Raw genomic sequence first — 14,867 nt, 5'->3', positions numbered from 1 at the left:
TGCAACAAGACTGGTAAACAGCTAGCTAATTCGGAGGAGCACTGCAAAATTCCAGGCCTTCCAAAATGAACTTGCTACAAACTGGAACATCAACAACTAAATAAATTGGGCTCTTGGATGAAGTTATTTAGCATTATCTGCATGAATATTTACTGAAAAAATGTCCTCCAGAAAAGACAGTTCTATTTTGAGATCTTCACCAAGATAATTTTTTCTATACAATCAAAAGCTACCAATAAAGCAATTATGTTCCAAAAATTTTTCCACTGTTCTTTTCTCAGTAAAGGGGCTTGTAATTTAATAATGAAGAAAGAAAATTTTATTTCTAAAACCAGTTTACTTGTCCTGCAAAATATCAGTTTAAGATCATCTTAACTGGGTGATGCCTATGGCTCAGTGAGTAAGGCACCGGCCCCATGCAAAGTATCAGTTTAAGATCATCTTTTTTTTTTTTTTTTTTTTTGTAGAGACAGAGTCTCACTTTATGGCCCTCGGTAGAGTGCCGTGGCCTCACACAGCTCACAGCAACCTCCAACTCCTGGGCTTAAGCGATTCTCTTGCCTCAGCCTCCCGAGTAGCTGGGACTACAGGCACCTGCCACAATGCCCAGCTATTTTTTGGTTGCAGTTTGGCCGGGGCCGGGTTTGAACCACCACCCTCGGTATATGGGGCCGGCGCCTTACCGACTGAGCCACAGGCGCCGCCCCAGTTTAAGATCATCTTAACTGGGTGATGCCTATGGCTCAGTGAGTAAGGCGCTGGCCCCACATACCGAGGGTGGCAGGTTCAAACCCAGTCCCAGCCAACCTGCAACAACAACAAAAATAGCCAGGTGTTGTAGTGGGTACCCAGCTACTCAGGAGGCTAAGGCAAGAGAATCACCTAAGCCCAAGAGCTGGAGGTTGCTGTGAGCTGTGATGTAACAGCACTCTACTGAGGGTGACAAAGACAAGACTCTGGCTCTAAAAAAAAAAAAAAAAAAAAAAAATCATCTTAACCCACAGTTTATTGAGAACAGAGATTTTTTCAAACAAGGTTTTTTGTTTGAAACGAAATTCTGTCTGAATAGGATGAATTTTGAAGAAACTAACAAGCAAATCATAAGCATTTCAAATTATTTTGCTAAATCCTAGAGTAAGCTACTATCTGGAAGGTTGGGTTGGGGTTGTCTTTTTTGGAATGTTAGTTAACTTTATTGCTAATTTTTTTTCTGATGATGAAAGATTTGAATTAAAAAAAACAAAATCAAGAAACACAGAAATGTCTCCAACAATGCCACCACAGAAATAACTAACATAACAACTCAGAATATATTTGTCTAGGACCTGTACATATTATTGTGTTACTTTTCCCCCCATTTAACAATTTATCTTAAGCATCTTTTCTTGTCAGTACATAAAGCTCCTGTTTGTTCTAATATCCTGCTATATGGACGAATGGATGACATTCCTATGAATGGGGGTTTCATTGTTTTCAACTTTTTCTAACTCAGATCATCAGCGATGAATAACTCTGTACATTATTTTGTGTTAGGATAAATCTAATAATAAAATACTACATCAAGGATATGGACATTTTAAATTCTAATGTACACGGACCTCTAAAAGAGTCATGACAGCACATATTCCTATCAAAATGCATTTCATTGCCTTTTTTAAAAAAATAGGGATGCATTGTTATTGTTACTAAATTTTAACCCTCTTTAATATTGTGAAGGCAAAAATTAGGAACCAAATAAACACATGTACATGTATAGAGAAAATAAAAAAAAATAGGGATGAGGTCTCCATATGCTGCCCAGGGTGGTCTTAAACTCCTGGCCTCAAGCATTCTTCCCACTTCGGCCTCCCAAAGAGCTGGGATTACAGGCATGAGCCACTGCACCTAGCCCAGACTGCCTTTTTCCCCTCATACCCACACTGACACTGGGCATCAGCAATCTTTTTACTCCTAACAACAACTTGAAAGGTTAAAAAAAAAAGCCTATTTTATTAATAATTTACCATTATTCACTTGTTAATAAAGTTAAACAACTTTTATATGCCTATTGGCCATTTTTGTTTGTTCTGTAAATTGCCCAAGGTTTTTGAAAAAAAATTTTTTTTGAGACAGTCTATTCTGTAACCCTGAAACCCTGAGGAGAGTCCAGTGGCATGGCATCATCCTAGCTCAGTGCAACCTCAAACTCCTGACTTAAAGCAATCCTTCCAGCTCAGCCTCCTGAGTAGCTGGGACTACAGGTACACAACACCCCCATGTCAGCTAATTTTTTCTATTATTAGCAAAGACCAGGTCTTGCTCTTGCTAAGGCTGGTCTCAAACTCCTGACCTCGAGGGATCCTGGCACTTAAGAAGTACCCAAATGTTAACCTATATCTGCTCTTTCTCCTAGGAAAAAGTAAATAGCCTACTGATTTATCAATAGATATTTGTGTCGCCCCAGTTCTCACAGAAGTCATCTTCCTTGGTGATCCATTTGGTTCCATGGGATGACTTGAAATTTATCTCTAGTCTAATCTCGCTCAAGAATTCCAACCTCATATATGTATCTTATGTCCTTGAAATCTCCACTTGATGCCCAGTATCTTAAAAGTAACTCACTTAAAACCAAACTCTTGACCTTCTCTCCCATATCTGTTCTCTCTGCAGCCTTCTCCATCTCAGTTGGTGCCACCTCCATCTATCCTTCTACTTCCTTAAAACCAATCCTAAGCCTTCTCTCTCTTCAAGCCCTATATTCAATGTGACATTACATTGGCTCTGTCTGCAAAATATAACTGGAAGCTAACTAGTTCTTGCCACTTTCATTCCTACAACCTGCCGAAGGCACCATTATCTCACACAGGATTCTTGCAAATAACCTCCTAATTCTCTCCTAACCTTTCTTACCAAGATCAGATCATATCACTCATTTGATTCAAAATAAAAATGTGACTAAGCAAAACAGTAAGACATCATCTCTATAAAAAAAAAAAAAGAAAAGTAAGTCAAGTGTGGTAGCACATGAGTATTGTAAGTCCCAGCTACTCTAAAGGCTAAGGTGGGAGGATTGTTTGAGCCCAGGAGTTTGAGGTTGCAGTGAGATATGATGACACAACTGTGCTCTAGCTGGGGAAACAGAGCAAGATCTTGTCTAAAAAAAAAAAGAAAGAAAGAAATCTATACCAAAAATGTAGATCAACAATAAATAGTATATAATCAATAACACTGGGCAGCGCCTGTGGCTCAAGGAGTAGGGCGCCGGTCCCATATGCCGGAGGTGGTGGGTTCAAACCCAGCCCCAGCCAAAAACCACAAAAAAAAAAAAAAAAAAAAGCACTATTCTTTTATTACATATATAAATGAAATCCCTCAGTGACTACTAGACTATTTACAAATATTAACTTACTAAATTACCAAAGATATCATTCACATAACTACCTTTCAATGTGTGAACCATTAGGAAAAAACATCATGCTAGGATAGATATGATACAGATGAATATTTCAAATATCTTATGTTCAGCAAATAGTATATAAAATAGGTTTTTTTTGTTTCTTTGTTTTTTGAGACACAGTCTCACTATGTTGCTGTCAAGAGTGCTGTAGCTTCACAGCTCACAGCAACCTTAAATTCTTGGGATTAAGCTATTCTCTTGCTTCAGCCTCCCAAGTAGCGGAGACTACAGGTGCCCGCCACAACACTTGGCTATGTTTTTTTTTCCTTTTTGTAGAGGAATGGACACCATGCTTGCAAAGGACAGTCACTGATTCTTATCACATTAAAAGGAAAGGCTGCAAACTGGACAGTCTCCAGGCAAGCCTAGAGACGTTTTGTGACTTGGGGGCAATCCCCCCAAGTAACTCAGTGTTCCAGAATGTGATAAGATCAGTCACTTACTAGTAAGCATGTGTTAAACATTGATGCTTAGTTCTTCATGAGGGTTGTGGGGAAAGAACAAGTGAGGAGAGCAGGTGGCAATCCTTAAGCACGCAGCCCTCCTATGTAATGACCTTAACTCTCCACCCCTGTTCCTGTTGTGTATAACCTTAATGAATAGCCATTGCAGAGGGGGCTCGGGCTACCGTGCAATTAAGGTTAGCCAGCCTCCTGCAAGCTTGTACTTCTAATCCGTGTCACACCCGGTTCCTTCCAGCGGCGACCGAGACCAGTACATAGGGGTTGAAACACCTTTTTTGTTGTTGTTCCAGTTATCATTGTTGGTTTAGCTGGCCTGGACAGTTCAAACCCAGGGTATGTGGCCAGCACTCTACCTACTGAGCCATGGGTGTCGCCTACATAGGTTTTTTTTAATGTACCAAGTTTGAACCTGATCCTGTATGTTCCTTAATGTATGTCTATGTCATATATTTGTGTAAATTTATATATAAATATACATGATATGTTAATGCCTAACAACTTGGTGCCATCATTTATAATAGTAAGACTAAAACAATCTAAATACCCATTCTAGCTAGGGCTCGGTAGCTCACGCCTATAAATCCTAGCACTCTAAGAGGCTGAGACTGGTGGATTGCCTGAGCTCAGAAGTTCAAGACCAGCCCGAGCAAGAGCAAGACCCCATCTCCAAAAAAAAAATAACCGGGCATTGTGGCGAGCCCCTGTAGTCCCAGCTTCTTGGCAGGCTAGACAAGAAGATCACTGGAGTCCAAGAGTTTGAGGTTGCTCTGAGCTATGACCCCATGGCACTCCACCAAGGGTGACAAAGTGAGACTCTGTCTCAAAATAGATATCCATTCTAAAGACTCTGATAACATAAACATACCATGCAATATTATGCAGCCGTGAAAAATAAGGTAGATTTCTATGTACGAATCTGGAACAAGCTATAAGATAAGCAATATGAGTGATAGTATAGGCAATGAATATTTGTTAATAGATACAAAAACTAGAAAGAGTAACTATCTTTTTAAAGAGACGGTTTAGGGAACTAATGAAGGAGGAAGACTAAATTTTCATTGTGTAGTACCCTTTTGTGCTATTTAAATTTTAACCTGTGCATGCATTATATTTTTAATTCCAAAGTCAAGATATTACTCCTATACTCCTATTTTTCTAGAACTGTGATTTTTTTTTTTTAATGAAACAAGGTCTCAATTCTGTCAGCCAGGATAGAGTGCACTGTAGCCTCAAATTCTCGGGCTGAAGGGATTCCCCTGCCTCAGCTTTCTAATTAGCTAGGACTATAGGAACATGCCACCCCACTCAGCTAAAAAAATTTTTTTTAATATTTTAGATCTTACCCAGGCTGGTCACAAGCTCCTGGTCTCAAGCAATCTTTCTGCCTCAGCCTGGGATTACCGGTGCAAGCCTTTGTGCCTGCTTTAAAGCTGGAATTTTTGTAATATTAAAAATATAATTTAAAACTAGCTTTAGAAGAAAAAGCAAGAGAGACATGCCAAAGAGAGATACCAAAGAAGGGAGACCTTTTCTAGGGAAGAGGGCTATTATCTACATGGCAATTAACTTAGCCAAGATTAGTGAGATCAGCACACCCTTATCTATACAAACAGTCCCCACCTTACAATGGCTTCACTTTTGAAGAACAGTTTAGAAACCATACACTTAAATTTTGAAGTTTAATGTTTTCCCAGGTCAGTGACATGTGGCACAATATCTCTCAATGTGGTTGGCAGCAGCAGGGAACAGCAGCTCACTAGGGTAAACAACTTATACTCCAGAGCAGGTGTCCTCAAACTTTTTAAACAGGGGGCCAATTCACTGTCCCTCAGACGGTTGGAGGGGCGGACTATAGTTTAAAAAAAAAAACAAAAAACTATGAACAAATTCCTATGCACACTGCACATATCTTATTTTGAAATAAAAAAACAAAATAGGAACAAATACAATCACACCGTCTCATGTGGCCCGCAGGCCGCAGTTTGAGGACCCCTGCTCTATAGCTACAGTCTGCAAACCCTCAAGCCACAGAACCAGTTCCTAGACTGTTAGGAACCAGGCTGCACAGCAGGTGAGCAGCAATAATGGAGCAAAGCTTCATCTGTATTTACAGCTGCTCTCCATCACGTGCATTACTGCCTAAGCTCCGCCTCCTATCATATCACCTGCAGAGGAGCATGAACCCTACCGTAAACTATGCATAGAAGGCATCTAGGTTGCACGCTCCTTAAGAGAATCTAATGCCTGATAATCTAATCTGGAGCTGAGGACATAAGTCACACATTTGGGGTGTCACTGTCTCCCATCACCCCAGATGAGACCATCTAGTTACAGGAAACCAACACCGATTCTGCATTATGGAGAGTTGTATAATTATTTCACTATATATTACAATGTAATAATAATACAAATAAAGTGCACATTAAACGTAATGTGCTTGAATAATCTCAAAACCATCCCTCTCCCACCACGCCAGTCCATGGAAAAGTTGTCTTCCATGAAACCAGTCCCTGATGCCAAAAGGTTAGGGACCAAAGCTCTACAGTGTACTCTGTTGCCAGATAATTTTGGTCAAGTGTTAAGTTAATGTAAGTGTTCTGAGCACATTTAAGGTACCCTGGGCTAAGCTATGATGTTCAGTAGTTAGGTGTATCAAATGTATTTTTGGCATACAAAATTTTCAAATTACAATGAGTTGTTTAGTACATAACCTCACTGTTATTAAAACATCATTAAATTGAAAATGCATTTAATACCATTATAAATCCATCGTAAAGCTGAAAAACCATAAATCAAATCATCGTAAATCAAACCATCACAAATCTTTGATGGATCTATGTCCTGATAAACCCATTATAAAATCAGTAAGTCAGGCACCATCTACACACAAACCAAATGACTAGTCTAAGACCACAAAGTTATTTTGTACAGCACTAAAATCAAAATCTCAGAACACCCAGTCCAGCACGAATTCCTACATATTAAAATAAGACACACATACTTTATGTATTGATTTATTAACAACTACATTTATATGTCACATAATGACATTTTGGTCAATGACAGACTGAATATACAAGGATGATTTCATAAGATTATCATACTGTATCTGAGGTATATGTTTAAATATACACATACTTACCACTGTGTTACCATTGCCTACAGTATTCAGTAGAGTAACATGCCATACAGGTTTGTAGCCTAGAAGCAGAAGGCTGTGCCATCTAAGTTTGTGGACACTCTATGATGTATGCACAATACTGAATTTGCCTAAAGACAAATTTCTCAGAATGTATTCAGTCATTCAGCAACACACGACAATATAGGATATATAACAAGTATTTTATCTTATTCCATTTTGGCTCACTAAACTTTTTATAAACAGGGTATAAAGTTAATATGAAAAAACAAATATGAGAAATGCTACTACAAAACTTGTTCATGTGCACATGCATACTCATGCATATGTGCTATGGACTGAATTGGGTTCCTGCAACATTTGTATGTGCATGCCTCACACACAATGAGCCCTAATGTGGCGACCTGGCCTTTTTAATTTGAGATAATTCAAGTTAATGAGGTCATAAGGGTAGAGCCGTAAACCAGCAGCACTGGGTCCTTATAAGAAGAGGAAGAAACATCAGAGCTCTACTTTGCACAAGCATCCAGAAAAGGCCACCCAAGGACAAAGCATCTGGTCTCCAAGCCAGGAGAGTCCTCATCAGGAACCTAATTGTCCAGCACCTTGCTCTGAGACTTCCAAACTCTGGGAACTCAAAAACATAAATTTCTGTCATTTAAACCATCCAGTGTATCGTATTTTGTTATGGCAGCCCAAGTTAGTAATAACATATATTTATATATAATATATACAGGAAAATGTATTTTTAAATATATACCCTACGTATATGTCTGTACTACATATATACACATAGATATACATAAAAGGTCTAAACATACACACGACTATTAACAATGATGAACCCTGGGCGATAAGATGAAAATACTGGTTTACTCTGACTTTATTGTATACTTCTATTCCAACGGAAATTTCTACCCAAAAAAGTGTGACTTTTATCACTTAAAAACTAAATGACTCAGGCATGATTGCTCAACCTGTAGTCCCAACTACTAGAGAGGTTGAAGTGCAGGGATGGCTTATAAGCCAGGGAGACAACAGTGAAGTATGATCTCCCTGTAAACAGCCACTGGACTCTAAGCTGGGTAGAGTGTGCTCTAGTCTGAGACTTCCTCTCTTAAAAATAAAAATTAAAAGAAATAAAAAAATTAAATGAAAAGAATGATAACCAATCCTAAAGTAAATAGGTAAAAAATATTTATTTATTTAAATATTTGTTTTAAAAAATATTTATTTTAGGGCGGCACCTGTGGCTCAGTGGGTGGGGTGCCAGCCCATATACCAAGGGTTGTGGGTTCAAATATGACCCCGGCCGAACTGCAACAAAAAAATAGCCGGGCAAAAATAAAAAAAATCAAAAAAAAAATCAAAAAAAAAAAAAAAAAAAAATAGCCGGGCATTGTGGCGGGCGCCTGGAGTCCCAGCTACTCAGGAGGCTGAGGCAAGAGAATCGCCTAAGCCTAGGAGTTGGAGGTTGCTGTGAGCTGGGATGCCAGAGAACTCTACTGAGGGCGATAAAGTGAGACTCTGTCTCTACAAAAAAAAAAGGGGGGGGAATACTACAAAATAGCATATAACAGGATGATGTTTAGATTTACTTTTGTCACTCATTTATCTTCTTAGAGGATTATTTCAAATCTACATTCATGGAAAGAAGTACTACTCTTTAACTGAATCTTACCTGGACTTATGTTAGTATATACCTATGTGAGTTTTCCTCATTGAATTTATCAAGACCTAATATTACCTTAAATATATGTCTGTGTCCCCCACTAGAATATAAACTCCATTAGGGCAGAATCTTGTTTTATTCACTGTTATATTCCTATCACCTACCTAGCTCAGAGCTTACCACCTTGCAAGTACAATATTAAATAAAACGAATGATATTATAACATCTTTGTTATACACTTTGTGTATTATTGATGTGTATAAATGATGAAACCTCGACTATCAATCCTAATAGCAAAGTCCCAATACTCACTTTCCTGTGAGTTAATACAGATTTGTAACATGAAAAATATAGTCCTGGCTCAAACAGAAACATTTTTGACACATACTACTAAGTTATCCATGGTACGACTCTCCCCCTTTTGGACAGATAACCACAATTAAATAATCTGTAGTTATTTTACTGGTCTTGAATGTATGCTCTCAAAAATTTGGGAAAGAAAGAGGTTTAGTATAGATTAATATTCAATAATACCAGCAGCTATAACTGAAACCTCACTATATGTCTCATGCAATTCTCATAACAATACTGAGGTAAGTGCCCTTATAATCTCCACCTTTAAGATGAAAAAAACTGAAGCTTAAAGTTTGAAAATTTATACAAAGTCAATTCCATCTAACATGTCTAATTCCAAAGCCTTCACTACTAATCAAGTATATTATATTAAATAGAACTTAAAAGTGTATTCTGATAAATAAATGTACTGGATTTCAAATAAAGTAATGTACATAAAATATAAACAGAGTATTGGCATAATAAATATTTTAGCTGGCTGGGCGTTGTGGCTCACGCCTGTTAATCCTAGCACTCAGGATTTCAAGACCAACCTGAGCAAGAGAAAGACCCCATCTCTACTGAAAATAGAAAAACTAGCAGGGCGTTGTGTGAGGTGCCTGTAGCCCCAGCTACTGGAGAGGCTGAGATAGGAGGACTGCTTAAATCCAAGAGTTTCAAGTTGCTTTGAGCTAGGCTAAGGCCATAGCACTCTAGCCTGAGACTACAGCTACAGAGTGAGACTCTGTCTCAAATAAATAAATAAATATTTTAGCTTCCAAAAACATGTACTTCGAAAATTAAAGCCATTTCGAAAATCTAGTTAATTAAAAATTAGTATTACAACACTAAATGTCCAGAATCAGTAATTTAGACAAACACAAATCAAATCATATTTGAACCTTAGAAAATCTTAAGCCTAACAAATGTGAAATGTCAAAAATAAATGCTTTATTTTAAATAAACTGTTATCGCTCAAACAACAATCTCAAACACTAGAACACGTTTCGCACCACACTATCAGTTAAACAGAAGAGTCAAAGAAAATATATACTATAGGCATAAAAAGTGAGCAACAAATAAAAAGTACAGCTCTTTACAAGGCTGAAACATTACTGCATCTAAGTGCACTAAAAAAAGCCTCCACACTTCAGTTTTCCAATGTGTGCAAAGGATAAAATTTTTTTATGCACTTACCTACAACGTTTTAACACTACCTGAAACACAAAACAATTTTGCCAATGTTTTTCTTCACTTTCCATCTCCATTTGTTTATATCCTGTCCTATCTTTCCCACACCAACTCTTCTACTTATTGGGTGTTAATCAGTATCAAAGTAAGGGTCAAAAATGCTAATGCCTAGTTTTCAAAGTTGCCCAATTAGGGAGTATGACAAAGTATAGAGTCTTGCCAAAGCAAGACTCAATTCCAGTTCAGGTAAGAACTGCCCTTCAAAGGAAGCCAGAATTCTGTATTTCTATAATAAATCCCTTGATTTTTTTTCTTGTTGTCAAATAATTCATTTAAAACTCACAATGTTTGGGGGGATTAAAAAACACCAGAATTATACCATAATTTGGGGGGCCAGAATGGCTACAATTACATGATGAGTAATAACCAAGTTTTCAGAAGAATATGGAGCGATTGGAATTCTCATACATTCTGGAACGAATGTAAATGTGGTACAATCATTTCAGAAACCTGTTTGATGCCATTTACTAAAGCCGAACAAACATATACCCTATAAACTGAACATATGCATACTCTATTATGCTATGCTACCCTATTATGATCCAGCTCGTCTACTCCTAGGTGACCCAACAGAAATATATAGACTGGCTTACCAAAAAACATGTATGAGAATTCTTAGTGGACAAAAATTGAAAACAATCCAAATGAGAAAATAAAATGTGGTATATTCACACAATGTAACATCGTACAGAAATGAGACTAAGAGACTTCACAACAGGAAAAGCTCTCATAAACACCTTGGAAGCGGCCCACAAAAAGTACTACATGATTCCACTGCTGTAAAGTTCGAGAAGTAACAAAAAATGGACAATTTGTTATGTTAGAAAGTAGTAGTTATCATTGGGAAAGAGTGGTCATTGGGAGGGGGCAAGAGCAGAACTTCTGCATGTACTGATTATGTTCTAGTTCTTGATCTGAATGCTGATTATATAGTATGTCCTCTTATGAAAATAAATTCCAAGAACATATCATTTGTACACTCTTCTCTAGGTATGTTATACTTCTACAAAATGTTTAAAAACAAAAACAAAAAAAATGTTTAAAAACACACATACATGGGCTTGGCGCCCATAGCTCGGTGGTTAGGGTGCCAGCCACATACAACAAAGCAGGGGGGTTCAAACCAGGCCCAGGCCTGCTAAACAACGACAACTGCAAGAACAAAAAAAAAATAGCCGGGCACTGTGGTGGGCGCCTGTAGTCCCAGCTACTTGGGAGGCTGAGGCAAGAGAATCACTTAAGTCCAAGAGTTTGAGGTTGCTGCAAGCTGTGATACCATCGCACTCTACTGAGGGCAACACAGTGAGACTCTGTCTCAAACAACAAAACAAAACACATACATGCACATACAAGATACCCTAGAAGCCAAACAAAATATTTCTACAAGAACATCCAGCTTATGGCTGCTCAGCTGCATACTACACATTCTTACCCTTTAAAGAAGACCAAAGAAAAAGTAAAAACAAAACTGTCTCTGCGATGCCACAAGGTCAAGTCAATAACAAAATTTAAACTTCTAATAACAATAACTCTTAGAATGTGTTGTCTATTTTACTTGCCTCATCAACTAAAAAGATCAAGCCTGTCTCAAAAGACACGGAGTAATATAGCAAAAGGTAGAAACTAAACTAAAAATTAAACAAGGGTAAAAATCGACAGCAGCCATTAAATCACCAACAACCCTCTTCCCTGAGTCCTCAACAATTTTACTTGCCACTGCCTGACAAGAAGGAATTTTATCTCATCCACAAGGAATCCCAACCTAAGAGATACCAGGAAGTCTACCACAGAAAAGCTTCAGATAGCAAAGTTAAAACAAACACCACAGAATCCAAATATATAAATCAGCTATTTAATCAGATAACTGTTAAACGACTAAGTATAAATTTTTAAATTGCTTTTTCTGCATTAACTACCTGTCCCCTCAAGACCCTGTATCTCGATTACTTGCTTACTTTCTAAGATAGGGGATACTTCCACCTTTAAAGCCATTGCTAACATTTCTCCTCCACGTAAGGGTTCTTACCTTCACCTCCCATCTTCACCTGTCCTATCTTTCACATACCAATTCTTCTATTATGTGTTAATTAGAAAATCCTAGAAAGATTACATGTTAACTCCAAAGCCAGCATTTTAAAAAGTACCTCTTTCTGTAGGTAACAAAACAGCTGTTCGGCTTCATTGTTTACTTATCAAACATTATTCTTAAATTAATGTGAGCCCCAACTCACCCATCCAAAAGAAGATTACACAGAAAATGCAAAGCTGCTGCTCAAAAATGATAAAATTCCACCAATAACTGACCATTTACGGTCACTTTTATAAGTTGACAAACTAATTTTCTTAGCGTATCAGCCTCAGCAAATGCATATGCACTGAAGTCAGGCCTGTCATAACAGACATTCTCTTTTAAAAAATAAAAACTTTGGAAAGACAGTAAATAATCCTCATAAAGCAAATAAGTGCTAAAATCTTACACCACGTTCATTTGGTGTTAAAAAAGACAAAAATGTTCTCACGTCCAAGTTAAACTTCCCATCAAATTTTCAGATCAAGCTCTCCAGAAATCTCAAGAAGATAGGACTCCAATGTTCCGTCGTAAACTCCACTCACAAACCCATAAAAAGCTTCAAGTCAACAGATAATAGCACAAGTAAAAATTACAAACAGCCCTAAGGTACCGCACGCAAGGGCTCAGCCGCTCACAAACGCACGCTGCACAAGACACGCACACAAGTCAAAGTATAACGCTAATAGTTTCCTTGATACGAAGTTGTAGAAGACAGGCTCCCTACTGACACCCAACTTAGTCCTGCTTTCTGGAAAACGACGTTGAAATACAAGTCTTGGAATCCCTACTGTAAACTCTCGATTAAACCTGAGCGCACCGTAAAAGCCGCAGTTTCCCTTTCCTAATCCTTAGAAAGCATTTCCGGCCTGGAAAACGTGTCTCCCGCAAATCTTCCACAAACTTCGTCGGTTCTTTCAACCTACTCCAAGACGATTTAAGCCTGCCCCTCACCTCCCACCCCCTACACACACATACACCCACCCCACTAGGGAACCTCAACACACGGCAGACACTACTCCACACCAGCACGCAAAACACATGTGCCCGCAAACCCAGCCCCTTTCCACACCCCCCGGAAACGACTCCCCCATTTCTCACACTCCACACGCCGCAGCCCATCCCCCTTCCACCCCGCCCCCACTCACATCACCCCAGTCCTCCCACCCACGTTCCCAGGAACCCAGCCTCCCCCCCAGCTCCCGGGCTAGCCCAAAGCAGTGGGGAGGGAAGCAGGAAGAAGGAAGGCGGGCTCAAGCCTGACCTAGGCCTCGCAGACCGCCTTGGGAGGTGGGGGGGAGCCCGCGGGCTGGGCTCAGCTCCCAGCGGCAGCAGGGCCTTATCCGGCCCCAGGCCTTACCTCCGCCGCCAGGCCCTCCGCGCCCGCATACTCACTTGCTAGCCTCGGTCCATCGAGTCCCCCGCCGCTGCCTCCTCCGCCGGCTGCAGCTCCTGCTCCCGGGCCCCCCAGGTCCGGCTTCTTGGGCCCGGGGGGCGGCCCAGCTCCCCCTCCTGGGACCGCTCCAGGTGGAAAGCCGGCCACGGGTGCACCCGCCAGAGCCAGGGGGACGCTGTTGCTATGGAGGCCGAGGCCCGGGGCAGCCCCAGCGGCCGGGTCCTCATGCAGGAACTGACACTCCTCCCCGTAGAAGCAAGTCTTGTCCTTGGCGTAGTATCGGCAGTACTTGAGCTTCACTCCAGCCGCCGCCCCGGCGGGGCCACCCCCGACCCCCGGCGGGGCCACCACCGCCACTGCCGCCGCCAGCGAGGAGGAGGAAGAGGAGGCGGCGGCCGAGGGGGGCGGGAGGCCGCCGCCACTGTTCATGGCAACGCCGCAGCCTCGTCTTCCGCCGCCGCCGCCACCGCCACCGCCACCATAGACGGGGGAGGGAAGGAAGACGCTGCCGGTGCCGGATAAAAGCCTGGGCGGGTGGGTCTGTCCCGCTGCGGGAGCCGGAGCCGCCCGGGGTGGGGGGAAGGGAGGAGGGGGTAGGAAGGAGGGGAGGGGAGGGGGAGAGTTGGGATTCTCTCTCACTCACTCTCTCGTTCTCTTTTCTTAAAGGGGCCGCGCGGGACGACGGGGTGGGCGCGTGGGCCCAAACGGGGACTTCGAGGGCGCGGGTAGGGAAAGAGAGAGCAGCGGCGGCGAGTGGATGGGGAGTGCGGAGGGGCCAGTTTATTTTTAAATTCTGCCTCCACTCGCTCTCTCGCGCTCTGGTTCCTCCGAGTTGTTTATTCCATTTTCCTCTTCCTGAGACGGCCGTCGCCGTTGCGCGTGCGCGCCGTGGCGCAGTGGCTTGTGGGTGGCGGAGAGCGAGGGGAAGCCTGACCCGGCGTCGGGCCCCCCGGGGGCATCCGCGAGCTGCCGGCGGTTGGACCTGCGGCGCTAGTCGGGCGTTCCCCTACGCGGATCGGGTACTGAAGTTCCCACGAGGCCTCATACCTTCCTTTTTAGTATATTCTCTTACTTACAAAGCCAAATGTAATTTTTCACGGGACTAGAG

General features: G+C 41.1%; 1 protein-coding gene across 8 annotated transcripts in view; it reads right to left on the bottom strand.

Moving 5' to 3' along the window:
* The window catches only part of PAN3 (poly(A) specific ribonuclease subunit PAN3), a 166,116-nt gene extending 151,684 nt beyond the window's left edge, over window positions 1–14,432 (bottom strand). For all 8 annotated transcript variants that reach the window (XR_008374590.1, XM_053563433.1, XM_053563428.1 and 5 more), the window contains exon 1: window positions 13,759–14,432. Coding sequence is in view for 7 of the 8 variants with exons in the window: in XM_053563433.1 (XP_053419408.1) it covers window positions 13,759–14,188 (430 nt within the window). In the remaining variant the exon portion in view is untranslated. The remainder of the gene's footprint in view (window positions 1–13,758) is intronic.
* Between the last annotated feature and the right edge of the window lie 435 nt (window positions 14,433–14,867).

The sequence above is a fragment of the Nycticebus coucang genome, chromosome 15, assembly GCF_027406575.1.
Source record: "Nycticebus coucang isolate mNycCou1 chromosome 15, mNycCou1.pri, whole genome shotgun sequence".
NCBI classification, from domain to species: Eukaryota; Metazoa; Chordata; class Mammalia; order Primates; family Lorisidae; genus Nycticebus; species Nycticebus coucang.
Note: the sequence above shows the minus strand (reverse complement) of the source record. Positions and strands in the feature narration are given on the sequence as shown.